The sequence below is a fragment of the Mus pahari genome, chromosome 11, assembly GCF_900095145.1.
Source record: "Mus pahari chromosome 11, PAHARI_EIJ_v1.1, whole genome shotgun sequence".
Lineage (NCBI taxonomy): Eukaryota > Metazoa > Chordata > Mammalia > Rodentia > Muridae > Mus > Mus pahari.
The window spans coordinates 33,692,066-33,705,954 of NC_034600.1; the positions used below are offsets into that span (position 1 = coordinate 33,692,066).

The following is a 13,889-nucleotide window of genomic DNA, read 5'->3' on the forward strand; positions in this document are numbered from 1 at the left end:
GAGAGAGAGAGAGAGAGAGAGAGAGAGAGAGAGAGAGAACAAATCATAACACACACAGAGGTCAAAGGACAACTTGCAAGAGCCAATTCTCTCTTTCTATCCTTTGAGTCCTGGGGATCAGATTGAGGTCACCAGGCTTGACAGCAAGCATCTTTATCTGCTGACCTGGCCCTTTGGCCCAGCACAGACACTGAGATGCTTTCTGTCTTCCTAGAGCTGCTCTTTTCGTCTTTGCTTTGTCTGTCACAGTTGATGCCAAACCTCCAGGATGTCTCGTGGTCCAGCTAAAATACACTCACTCGTTCCATAAAATTTTTCTCCCCCACACTCTAGGACATTACCTTCCTCTACTACCACAGCATTTTGACTGCTTGCACTTTGAGCAGCATACTGGTTTAGGAAAGACATGGAGAGGCCTGAGTACCCAGAAGAAACTTCCATAGCTCAGGCGTAGATCACCATACCTGGACAGCTTACAAGAGCAATGGAATTCTCCAGCTAGACAAAAAGATTTTCCTATGTTTTAGGATCAAGAGGATGCTTTATAAAAATTATTACATATAACTTTCAAGTGAAAATTTGCTTTTTAAAATAATAAATATAATCCTATTAGTGCACTCGAACCAAAGTTCCAAGTCATTAATTCATCTCTCTAGTCAATTTTCCCCACACATTTTCATTCAATCTTATTTTAGAAATATGATAGGAACAAATGTGTAAAACTATGAAAATACCATCCAAAAATTTTAAGTTAGGACTTTCAAGGCATTAGCTAGGAATGACAAAATTGTATTTACTTGCTTAAAGAAAATAGAGCTTCTATTACTGTGATTAACATGTTGCCCTTTCCAACTGAAAGTCAACTTCAATTAAAAGACTGATTCTACTTTCGTCCTTAAGATTAAAAAGAACAAGCATGTTGAGTTCTCTGGGTAATATTCTGTTAGACACATGGAGACATAATGATACCAAAATTTAAGAATTCTATTAGAATATATAGAGCACAATACAGTAATACCATTATTTTCTATCATGCAATCAGGCATTACACAAAGCTATTCTCTGTCTCTCTGCTGAAAGGCTCTTTCCTAAGAATGAGTGTAGTCCTGTCAGCAGGAAATGAAGGAAAGTTCAGAGTCATTCATTCACTTCCATACTAAATTAATTCTTTCTCTCAGATTCCACGGTAATGGCTTGAAACCAGGAGCCAAAATACATCTTGCCTTTTTCTAAGTTGTTTAGCTTGGGCACTTTTATCACTGTGACAAAGAGAACACAAACACAGGTTTGTTTGTTTGTTTTAATGAACAGAGAAGAATGGAAATTAGCCTATGGGTTAGGGGTGTTTAAGTCAGAGTTAGAAAAAAAGATTTTTAAAGGATACAAATACTTTTAATAAATACTTTATCCCATAAATTATAGTGTCTCAAACAGTTTGTAGGGACACATATAGTGTGATATTATAATATAAATTAGGAAATTTTCCTGGGAACTGTAATAAATTATATAGTCTTAAGAGAAGGACCAAAACTTGAAAACAAATTTAATCCAAAATCATTTCTTTTCTTTAAAAAAAAAAAAAAAAGAATTCTTTGAGAATTTCATCCAATGTATTTTGATCACATCTGTGCCCTACTCTTCGCCCTGACTCCTCGCCCAAGTCATTTCACGTGAAAACCACGGGAGAAGTTTTCATATGGAAGTCAGGCAAGCTATAACCCGAGCCCAAGTGATGTTCTCTAAGATGCACTACGTGGAAGGAGCAACCCAGGGAGCCATGGTCCCAGGAGGCTCCCATGTGTGACAGTTCTAGGCCTGGGTGGGCCCTGGGGACTCAAAGATAAAGCAGTCCTGACAGGCCCTGGGGTGCGCTTACCTCCAGAAGTGAAAGGTCAAGAGAGGACTACAGGGGCTGCCCGGGCTGGATGGGGTGGGACTCAGGCTCCGTGGAGTGAGACTGAAAGTTAAAATAACATCATTCCGAGTGGGAGAAATGATTGCAGTACAAATAGCACAGCTCGCTGGAGGGATGTGCTCCCCTCGGGCCCAATCACCAGGACCTGATTACCAACAGTGTCAGGTCATCATCTAATCACTTGCCCCTTTCGGCTCTAGAGTACAGAATAAGGTGTTGGCTTCCTGCAGAAAATTGCATTTAAAAACCACGGCTGCCATTTTTATTTGAGCCTTTTCTCTGTCACAAAGCAACTGGTCTGATATCACCATAGCGATTTGATTTTTTTTTTTTTTTTTGCGTCAAAGACACTCTAATGTTATTTTCTATGGAATATACATTGAGTATAAGTTTTTCTAGATTGAGAATCATGGATGAGTCTAGAGCAGAACTAGAGGGAAGTGGTCATCAGACAATGTAGATAAACAATCAGGTTAAAATCCTGATTATTTTAGAACAGCAGACATTCACATGTTCATGTAAGACAGACATGTTCTTAAATACTCAGAGAGAAGCAGATCTTTATTTTAGCAATGACCCAGTATTATTTTGTTCTTGTTGTTTATTTGTTTTTTGTTTTGTTTCGTTTTCCCTAAGCCTTAAGGGCAATGATAACAGCGTTCCTCATGCATATATTTGTAATTTTAAAAAAACTTTAAAAAATTCCTGAAGGTGTCTGCAGATTAGTTTTTATTTCAGAGAAATTTTTCTTTCCTTTTCTTCCCCCCCCCCCAAATTCAACAATCACTGGGCCATTGTAAATACTTGCTTCTCAAATTCATCCAAACCACTAAACATTTTTAGTAGCCAACTCTCAAGTCTTCATCATGAGACAGTCAGAAAGATCCATTTCTCCTTTGTGATTCTGGCCCCATGCCTATCCACTGATAGAGAGGTAAAAACACACACTATGTTTTTTTTTTTCTTCTTGTGCGTGATAGGCACGCATGTATGTGTGTGCAGGTATACTTGCCCGTGTGGGTATACATGTGCAAGCTAGAGGCTCTCTTTAGGACACAGCCCTCCATTGCTCTCCCTGTAATTCTCTGATCTGGTATCTCTCACTGAACCCAGGCCTTGCCATTTTGCCTCCTGGGTTGGGTTTCTCTTATTTTCAGCCTTCTAGTTCTGGGGGTTATAGGCATGCATCTCCAGGCTTGACTTCTACCAGAGTTCTGGGATAATTTAGGTCCTTATTCTTATACAAAAAAACCACTTGGCTCTCTGGACAATAGATCTTACCAAAAGAAAAAAGAAAACAGCATGAACCCTTGTCAATTCTCAATTATTTTTACATGACAAAAAATCAGACTGAGAATTAGTTATTCTGCTACTAACTCTTAGGTGGCAGTGAGCATCTCTGACTCCCGTTTTAGAACCATGTGTTTCTTTCTTTTTTTCTTTCTTTCTTTCTTTCTTTCTTTCTTTCTTTCTTTCTTTCTTTCTTTCTTTTTTTATTAGATATTTTCTTTATTTACATTTCAAATGTTATCCCCTTTCCTAGTTTCCTCTCTGAAAATCCCCTATACCCTCCTCCCTCCCCCTGCTCCCCAACCCACCCACTCCCCCTTCCTGGCCCAGGCATTCCCCTATACTGGGGCACAGAACCTTCACAGGACCAAGGGCCTCTCCTCCCACTGATGACCAACTAGGCCATCCTCTGCTACATATGCAGCTAGAGCCATGAGTCCCACCATGTGTTTTCTTTGATTGGTGGTTTAGTCCCAGGGAGTTCTGGGGGTACTGGTTCATATTGTTGTTCCTCCTAGGGGGCTGCAAACCCCTTCAGCTCCTTGGGTCCTTTCTCTAGCTCCTTCCTTGGGGACCCTGTGCTGTCCAATGGATGACTGTGAGCATCCACTTCTGTTTTTGCCAGGCACTGGCAGAGCCTCTCAGATTCCTGATATAGCTGATATAGCTGAGAACCATGTGTTTCTTAAAGAACACACTGACTGCCTCTCTACTGGATCATGGTTCTACTACATCATGTGTTCTTACCTGAGAGCGAAGGGTATGGGAATGAAGCTCTCTATGTAGGAGAGGTTTCAAGCCAGCTGCACAGCATCATTGGGTGGCACAGAGAATTGGAAACAGTAGCCATATAACCTTAAAGTTCACTATTATTTGAAAACGTCTACTACTATCTGTGTCTCCCATTGTGTGTATAATAGAGAGTTGGCTGCATGGGTCACAAACTGAAGTATGATATTGTTCAAAATATTTCCACCTATTTACTAAGGGGTTCCAATGAAGCTTGATTGCTTCTAGAACCATTCTCCAGGTTGGTTCCAGTTCTTGGCAAATTAAGGATTTGGATTCCTTCTGCTGTCAGAGCACTTGGGAAGCTTGCTGCTTTTAAATGTACTGTACTTGAACTTAGCAGCTCATTGGAAACCTCTCAGGAATGCTCACAGATACATCATGCATTTTCTCTATGCCCATCAGAGTCTTATCTATCCTTTCCTGTCCTAAAATAGCCATGCATGGACCCTCACGCCATGCTGTCTCCAGACAGAAGCATGTATGATGTGTGCTGTGAAGTATTATGAAGTGGCTGTTACATTTATAAAAACAATGACTTTATAGGGAATAGAAAGTTGTCACCAATTTCTGCGTAAAATGGCAATTTGTTTATTTCTAGAATATTTGTTTATTTGATATCTTACATCTAGAGCTTACATGTAAGAAGTAGGGATCAGAAACAGGCCCTGTGTAACTGGCAGATTCTGGACTAAATTTATAGAGTCTGAAGATGCTCATGCAGAATTCCAAAGCTATAGTGCCTAGGGAACAAACTCACCTAAAAGGCAATTAGATCGTCTTAGCAGATAGCATTCTTAAACTATTCTAGCCTATTAGGTTAGTGAATTGAGACCTTGTCATGTGGTCTCCAAATAATTACATTATATATCTTTTATATGCTTTTATATACTGTCAGGGTTAAAACTTCATTCTAACATCTCTACTGCTTCTCTACAGTGCGAAGAAGCGGAGTGTACTCAAAGGTGAGTTTTCTCATGAATGGATGCACAGCTCGCCATGTATATTATAACTTTACACTCAAATGTAAATAAAATAATGAAAGTAAATGGTGTTGAGAAAACTTCCAGGGCATGTAAGTATAATCCTGTATTTTACTATCTCTGCTCCCTGAGTGAAAGTAGCAGTCTAGATGCACACTAACATTGACCACACAGAGGCCAGACCAAAGATACCCAATCAAAACCCAGGGATGCCAGTAATCAGCTGATTCCTGTATCCTATGTCTTCATGAGCAACTTTATAAAAACTGCGACCACCTCTTAGCCTTTCAAGTCTAAAACAGGACATATCAATCGTATTTTTCTAAGTTATTTTAAATTGTCTCCTTGAGTTATGGACAAGATTTTAAAGATGGAACCAGGAAAATGTTTAATGTGAAATAGGATCTTTGAAATTCAAAGGGAGCAGGGGTCCATGGCTCAAAACCAGGGGTCCAACTCCTGTAGAAGGGTAGTGCTGCGGGTTCTACACCTGAAGCTGTGGGCAGGGAAGAATGGGAAGGTAGAAGAATGCACATCTATCGCTAAGACATTCCAAGAAAATTATGAAGCTTAATGCTACTGTGGGGGTCAGGTGGGAAAACAGCTAGGGCAATGGGCAAATACTATTCCTATGTCCATTATGGAAAACACTATACCTGGCAAGAAGGACCTGAGAGTACTCCAACTTTTTATGAGCCAGCATTTTATTAGAATTAAAATAAACAGAGACTTTAAAGGGAGGACTGTTTAAAAAGTAGTCACCAGGAAGCTGTACATCCATTGATGTGTTAATTTAGGAGATAATTTCTCTTGCATCTACAGAACTCAAAGGGAATGAACACTTAATTATGGATACCTAAGGGTTCTCTTCTTGAAGAGAGTCCAGTATGATTTCACCAAAAAAAATAACCCCCTATCTGTACTGTAAATGACACAGGTATTTATGTTTTTCCTACAGACTCACATTTTACTGTTTATTCTTTAAAGCGTGTCAGCGCAGACTCACTCACAGCTTCTGCATCTTCCACTAACAGATTTAAAATAAAAATTTGCTGACACTTCCTGCATCACAGATGTCTAACTTCTGCGCCACAAATTTGATGTGGACATTTTCACGTAGCTGCATCAAATCAGAAGGCAGTGAGATGCATTAATGGGTTTGAAAAAAAAAATGAAGAGGAAGAAAAGCAGGAAGAGAGAGAGAGAGAGAGAGAGAGAGAGAGAGAGAGAGAGAGAGAGAGAGAGAAACTAGCCAAGCAAACACAGACCTCAACTAGGTAAACACATTGCATGCCATGTCTGGAGACTGCAGGGAGGAATATTAAGGAACTGTTCCTCAGTTCATTAATATTCTGCTGCACTGAAGAAACGTGGGTCCCATCTAATGATCGTCACGAATAACCCTTCTCCTGCATGCCCAGCCATTCTGATGCTCTCTGTTATTCAAGGCAGACAGGGGCCTTTCTTCAGAAGCAGGCGTTGTGAGCACAAACAAACAGCAAGAGAGGAGAAAGACACAGCTATACCATGGCCTACTGATGCATTCTTTCACAATGAGCTGTTAAGATGTTTCCAGAACTGAGGCTCAGCAACTTTAAATATGCAGCGGCGCCTTCCTTCCCTCTGACTGCAGTGCAAGGAAAAAAAAAAAAAAAAAAACAAAAAAACCCCGCTTGGTCTGGCTTTGCACATCAGCTGGAACCAAATGCCATGCATTTAAAACATGGTCCTCCACCTCACACTGCAGTGCTCCGAGGCTGTCAGTACAAACAAATGCTAAATAGCTATTGGTCCCCGGAAAGGGAAAGCCAGTGCCATGCAGAAAGCATTAAAATATTAAAGACAGACAATACTTACTCCAAGGTCAGCCCCGGAATCTGTAGTCTTTCCCGCTGGGCTTTCATGGTTGGTATATGTTACCGCGCTCTATTGTAACCATGACACACACTCTCTGCCAGCGTCCCGGTGATGACAGAGCGCCAAAAGGAACCTCTCTAAAGGACTGGACTAACAACCTCTCAAGGGGGAGGGGGATCCTGTAAGTTTGGGTCCTTCCACCTCCAGCAGAATCAAGGGCTGTCAGCGGCTTTCCTCAGGTTAACTGTGGTGCGCACTGCACTGATTTCGTTAAAGGAGCGTGGCTCGCAGCTCTGCATATCAAGTAATTGGTTTCTGATTTTTTTTTTTTTTAAAGAAAGTCGCTACACTCACAGACCCACTTTTTACCTCAGTGAAATAAAGAGTCCCTTTCACAGTGCAGACTGGGGGAAAAATATAAAGCAACAGTATCATACATAATAGAGTTCCTCTAAGCAAAATGTCAACTCCCCTCCTCCCCATACAGCAACCCCCTGACACTTAGGCACTGAACTTGCCACCCTAGTGAAGCTCTGTTTCTTCTCTCCTCAGAGTTACCAGCATCAGCTCATAGTCCACAGGAGATGAGGGATGCTGCCTGGTGGAAATAATTAGATTTTTTTTCTATATATGGCCATCAGCAGAAAGAGGAATAAACTAACTGCACTAATTTGGGGGAAGTTGAACTCTGTTTTAAAGCAGAGACTTATGTGGACGGGTGCAACCCGGTGGTGGGAAAGTACCAACTAGGAATTCGAGAGACAGGAGCATGTATCCTTAGTTTTGAAAAGCTGTTGTTGTTTTTTTGTTTTTTTTTTAAAGAACACCTCAGTGTACCATACTTTACAATGGTGATCTAACAAGGGTTAGGGAGAAAAGAGACGGTATATATTTCACAAGCCAGAAAGTTTCATCCTGTATTTATTCAAGGAACATGTTTTTTTTTTCTTTTCCCCACAGTATTCAAAAACTTGGAACTAACTGCAGAGCTATTGTCGTATATGAAGAACATATCTGAGTCACTTCCTCTGATGCATTTGAAAATGTTTTAAAGTTTGGCAACCACTGGTTGGTTGAAATGAAACAGGGAAAGAAAAAAAAACCTTAAGTTTTCTTTCATCAAGAATTCTAATTTTTTCAAGAACTAGTAGGCTGGGAGTGTGCATGTGCGCGCACGCACACACACACACACACATACACACACACGCACACACCCCACCACAGGTGACATGGTATATTCACACAGCTACATCCCGGGACTGTGAAGCCATGCTCCATCTTTATGTGAGAACAGCAGCTAAGGCACACAGACCGTGGCCGTGCCTAGGTTAGATGCAGCATATCTACTCTTGCCATGGCACTGCGGTTCAGAATGGAGCCGGGACAGAGGGCCAAGGAGAAAGGCAGAGGCCGACTTCCCCCATTTGGCTTCTCCTAGTGTTACCTTCTCTGTATGAGCAACTGTTGGTAAGTTTTCTGAGCTGAGCCCAGATGAACATGCATGTACTATCCCACAGCTCAATCCTTTATTTGCAAGTTTTCTCTATGAAAATTGTTGTATTTTTAACTAGTCACCAACTTCTCCTTCAGGGTCAGTAGCCAACCCTCTTACCTTTTAGAAGCAATAAATCCTACTGGAAGTAAAGCCATTAGATCACCATTGTCTCTATAGGAAGTACAATAGAAGGATATATAAAGGAGTTTTAATTTAGTAAAAGAAAAGAAAAGAAGAAGAAATAATGAAGACTCATTGATCACAAAGAGATCAATTTTACATAGAAGTGGTGATTTAAAATCAATGTTATGATTTAAAAATTTTTTTTAAATCAGTTACCTATAGCAAAAATAGTTAAATTCTGAAGTGCTTTAGTTTTTATGGAAGATTATCATTTTAGGAAATATACTTTAATCCAATCCAATAAACTTTTATACACAGTTCTTCTCAAAATGATTTGTAGTCCCATATGGCAGTGGGCTAGGGTCCGTTTTCACCAGCATGTCCTTTCAATACTTCTAATTTAATATATTCAAAATTAGACTCACCATCATGACTCTCAGACCCCCAAATAAGCCAACGTCCAATGTCAGATGTGTGGTCCCTCTCCATTCTCTCTTCTGAAACCACCCAGATCTAGCGGTAGAGGATTCTTCGCTGGATCAGTTTCCTAGTCTGATCTCTCTACCACTCCTCCTAGGTGTCCTCCTTGTTGTAGAGACCATAGACAATCCAGAGGGGTCTTCTTGGGAACAGGTGACCTTTCTGAACAAAGCCTTTGCTCGCTTCCTTCCCATTCGCAATAAGCGTCAGACACTAGGCACACTTGGTTCCAGATGAGATAGTCAAGTAGCCATAAGAACAACAACAAAACAACTGTCTGAATCAGGAATATAAGAAAGGAGGAAGGGGAGGTAGGAGGGAAGGAAGGGAGCCAGGGCCACCTTGGGGGATGCTAGAGCATCAGCATCTTGAAAATGTGGAAGGATCAAACACTTAGCTTTTCCCATGTGCTATACCTCACAGATAGGGAAGTGACTCTTTTATATACAGCATCCCCAACTGGGAAACCGAGAAGAGATGGGAGGCTCAGAACAACACTCTTTTCCAAGTGCCCATGAGTCAGTGGATGTAGGCTGTGAGTCCTGCTGACTGCTGACACCACAGACAGACTTGCACTGGACATTATGTGTCTCCTGAGGCAACAATGAGACTCAGTCTTACTGAAAAATGCCACAGAGCCCCGTAGAAAGCCAATCTTCTATATCAGAAGATCCGTGTGCGGAACGCAGAGAAACAACATGTTAAATATTATCAGGGTCAGGAACAGCAGAAGCCAAAGCAAATGAGAGCCTTCCTAAAGTAATATGTTCTAAACAAATATTTTATACAATTATTTTTAGTAAGGGGGAAAGAAATGGAAAGTTGAACCTATAAGACGAAAAGGGCTTAAGGTACATAGCAACTAACTAATCCATTGACTTGGAGGTTCATTGCTGTAAAGGCACCATGGCCATGGCATCTATTACAAAGGAAAACGTTTAACCGGGGCTTGCTTCCAGGTCATAGGTTAAGTCTATTATCGTCATGGTGGGAAGCACGGCAGCACACAGGCAGAAATGGTGCTTGAAAAGAAGCTAAGAGGTCTACATCCTGACCCTCAGACAGCAAGGAGAGCCACCGAGCCACCAGGCCTCGCTTAAGTTTCTGAAACCACTATCTCAGTGATACACCTATTCCAGCAAGGCACACCTAATAGTGCCACTCTCTATGGAGCTATTCAAACCACCAGACCCATGAACTTGGTGGGTTCTGAAATCAAAGGAACTATAAATAATTAATCAGACATTTCAAAAAATAATGATATAGAACTTACACACACATATTAAACACATATGTAGCCTATCCATACGTATGTATAAATATTTTAGTTCCCTCTTGGTTTTTGTGAGGGAATACCCTGACAAAAGCAACTTCTAAGGGCAGAAAGGGTTTATTTGGATGCACACATCAAGAATATGGTCTATCATGGCAGAGAATTTCAGGTGGAAGAGCTTGAATGGCTGGCTACAGCACACCCACAGTCAGAAGCAGAGACCTATAAAGGCACATTCTTGTTCAGCTTCCTTTCTCTACTTATACAATCCAGGATTGTAGCCAGGGAATGATACCGCCCACACGAGGCAGGTCTAATAAACACAAGAGGGGTACACCCAGAAGCTCATCTCCGAAGTGCCTTGAGATTCCATCAAGCTGACAATTAACAATTGCCATCTGATACAAAAACAAATACCCATACCTGGGGAAAGACAATCAGTTGTCAGTATAATATCTCATAATTACCCTTAAACCCTTATCTTTCAGAGATGTACATGAAAATATTCACAGATAAAATAATGTAATGAGGGTGTGGTCCCAAGTAAAAGGAAAAGAGAGAGGCTATAAAGTCGGTTGTGGTTTACTCCTATATTTTAAGCCTCAGTGGGGGAGTAGATAAAAAAAAACTCACAGAATATCTGATATGTAAAGCTCCACACTGACCTGATCCTCCCCAAAACCCTTCACTCTTTGTCACTAATGTCTCATCCATCTACTTCATTCCCCTTGTACTTCTATTATGGTTTGGATCTTAAAGATACCCAATAGCCTGTCAGACCTCAGCCTGTAGTACTACCTGGGGTGGGGTGGAACCTTTGAGGTTAAGCCTAGCAGAAAGAAGTTGGGGCACAGGCTCTACACTCTTGACGAGAACAAGGATCCCCCAGGCGTCCTCTCTTTCTTTGCTTCCTGGAGATTATTGGACTTGCTCCGGCATGACGAGGGTCTCATCACCATTACAGAATATCAGAGCTAGGTGACTAGATGCTTTAGACTGAAATCTTTAAAATGACAAAACAAATCCTTCCTCCTTGTAAGGCAATTTCCTCACCACAGGAAGACAAACGTGTTTCTTGCTACCTGGACTCTCTGAACTTTCTTCATGGATGTCCCACATGGCTACACAATGCTGCTATGCTTGGTGAGTCTTTCTCCTCAGCATGACATACTTTTCTCTTCAGCACCTATAACCACTTGATCTCTTCTATATTTAATTGTCTACCTGCATGACTGGGGAGTCCTGGCACACAGGCACGATGTATGTTATGGCTCTAGTATCTCCAGGACCAAGGGTAGCTACCCTTGTATTCCCCCAGAACAAGCTACAAACAAACGAACAAACATTTTTTTTTTTTTTAATGAAGGAACGGCTTTGTGTGTTGCAGAAGTTGTAGATTAAAGAGACTCATCCTAGAGTAATGTGACATGACTTGGGTGGGAAAAGTGCAGAGGACATTGGTTGACATTGCTTTGGAGAGCCTCAGAAGGTATAAAACAGGGTCCTTCTTTTGTTATATAAATGACATCCAGTGACATGCATTTTTTAAATAAAGAATGCTATTTATTTATATTTCATGTGCATTGGTATTTTGCCTGCATGTATGCCAGTGTGAGGGTGGCAGGTTCTCTGGAACTAGAGTTACAGAGAGCTGTGATCTGCTATGTGGGTGCTGGGAATTGAACACCAGTCTTCTGGGAGAAGAACCGGTGCTCTTAACCACTGAGTTATCTCTCTAGCCCTGACATTATTCATTTTATCAAACCCAGTGCCATGGCTTATGTTGAGGTCTTTTTATATTATCTCCTGAAAAATAGCTCTCAACAAGGTTTTGCAGTGCCAGGGGACAGTTTTGGTTTTATGTTTCTGGATACGGAGCAAGACTGCTGTTGCTGGCATCTAGTAGGTGGTCGGGATGCTGCTAAGCATCCTACAAAACAGAGATGACACCATCCTCTACAGCAAAGAACTACCCAGCCCCCAAATGCCTTTGTTGTTCTGGAAACCACAATGAAGTAGAGACAAGGGGCATCTCCAAGACACTTGGCATCAATGACCTGTTTGAAGCATTGTGGTTCTGTTTCACAGCACTCAGCATAGGTGAAGAGGAGGGTGACCCTCTTATTGTTTTACATCTCATTTCACATTTCTGATTCACCGCAATCTAACTAACCTGAAGGTGTACGGAGACTTTAGTCCTGTTTTCAAGGGGAGTGGCTTTTTATAGCCAGAGCCCCAGAAGTATTTCTGAGTCACAGAAACCTAATTACTAAGGAATCCATGCCACTTCCCAAACAGCAACCCAGATAGAAAACTCTGCTGAGGAAAAGGTCTCAATATCCAGTAAAATAGGTTCCGCAGCTGCTCAGAGGGCAAAGTGGAGGAATCTTACCCAGCAGGGCTTCCAAATACACGCATCCAAGATGCATGGCCAAAGGGAAGTCAAATCGAAGTACTTTGGTATCTCTAGTGAAATTTATGAGACAGATCTCCCAAATCTAATTCTTTTCTCTTCTCTTCTCCTGAGGTTCAGTATGCTATAAGGAACATATAAGATGCAAGCCGTGAGTGAAAGGGACCATCATTCTTGACGAATGTTTAACCATCTGTAGGTTCCTCCACGGAGAGCACGGTTGAAGTAAACTTTCAAAGATGGCATGTATGACTGGTCCTTTCCCTTGAACATCCACGTAATACAGTAAGTATTAGATAAAGGTATTGACATGAACTCTTTATAGCTAGTATCATCATTAGTAAATTGCTGTTCAGCTGGGTCTGTTCCAGATGCAAGAGATACAACAATGAATGAAATCAAAAGGCCCATCTATTGGGTCATTAATCAGGGAACTTAATAAGGACATATACAAGATGATTACGATACCAGCGGCTCACCCGCATCTTGGATGACACAGAGTCAAGGGCTAGATGGTGTCTGGCTCAGAGACTAGGACACTCAATCATCTATAAAGGTCACTGGCAGGTATAAGCTATCAATTCACAAATACTGGGAAAAAAATGACACTGCATATCTACAGGAGTTCTGATGCTGGACCAAGACTGGCTCGGTAGATGAATATCAAGAAGCCTGCCTACATGAGGGACAGTCAAGGGTTTTATGGAGGATGCAAAGATAAAGAGTGTATGGCTACAAGTCTTGAAGATTGTTATCAGTTGAAGAAACAGGAAGAAGTGTACAGGGAAAATTAATGTTTGGAATTCTTCATGACCACGGATCAGAAACTGGTTTTATGGGGAGGGGTTCCTTTAAATGGCTGAGGTTAACCCTTCAAACTGATCCTTTATAAGGACTCTCTACACCCTCACTGGACAACTAATATGTGGCTGAGTATGTGTGTTCTCTCTAAAGGACACTGTTTATTTTATTTTAGGCAGGGGACATTGTTGGGAGACAAACTCATTAGTTCTGGCTGTCCTGGAACTCACTATGTAGACCAGACTTGCCTTGAACTCACATAGATCCAACTGCTTTTGCCTTCGTCTTTCAAGTACTTCTGTAAAAGCACTTTTGCCACTATTCCCAGTTAAACAGGTTTTTTTTTCATTTATTTATTTTTTTATTGGTACTGGGTTTCTTTATTATTATTATTATTATTATTATTATTATTATTATTATTATTTTCTTTATTTACATTTCAAATGCTATCCCGAAAGTTCCCTATACCC

General features: G+C 41.1%; 1 protein-coding gene across 9 annotated transcripts in view; it reads right to left on the reverse strand.

Moving 5' to 3' along the window:
• The window catches only part of Mast4 (microtubule associated serine/threonine kinase family member 4), a 591,509-nt gene that overhangs the window by 210,720 nt on the left and 366,900 nt on the right, over nucleotides 1-13,889 (reverse strand). The window contains exon 1 of one of the 9 annotated variants that reach the window (XM_029544165.1): nucleotides 6,835-7,033. The exons of the other annotated variants lie outside the window; for them this stretch is intronic. Within the exon in view, the coding sequence (XP_029400025.1) occupies nucleotides 6,835-6,881 (47 nt within the window). The 5' untranslated portion in view covers nucleotides 6,882-7,033. Of the gene's footprint in view, nucleotides 1-6,834; nucleotides 7,034-13,889 lie in introns of those variants that run through there. 9 annotated transcript variants of the gene reach the window in all.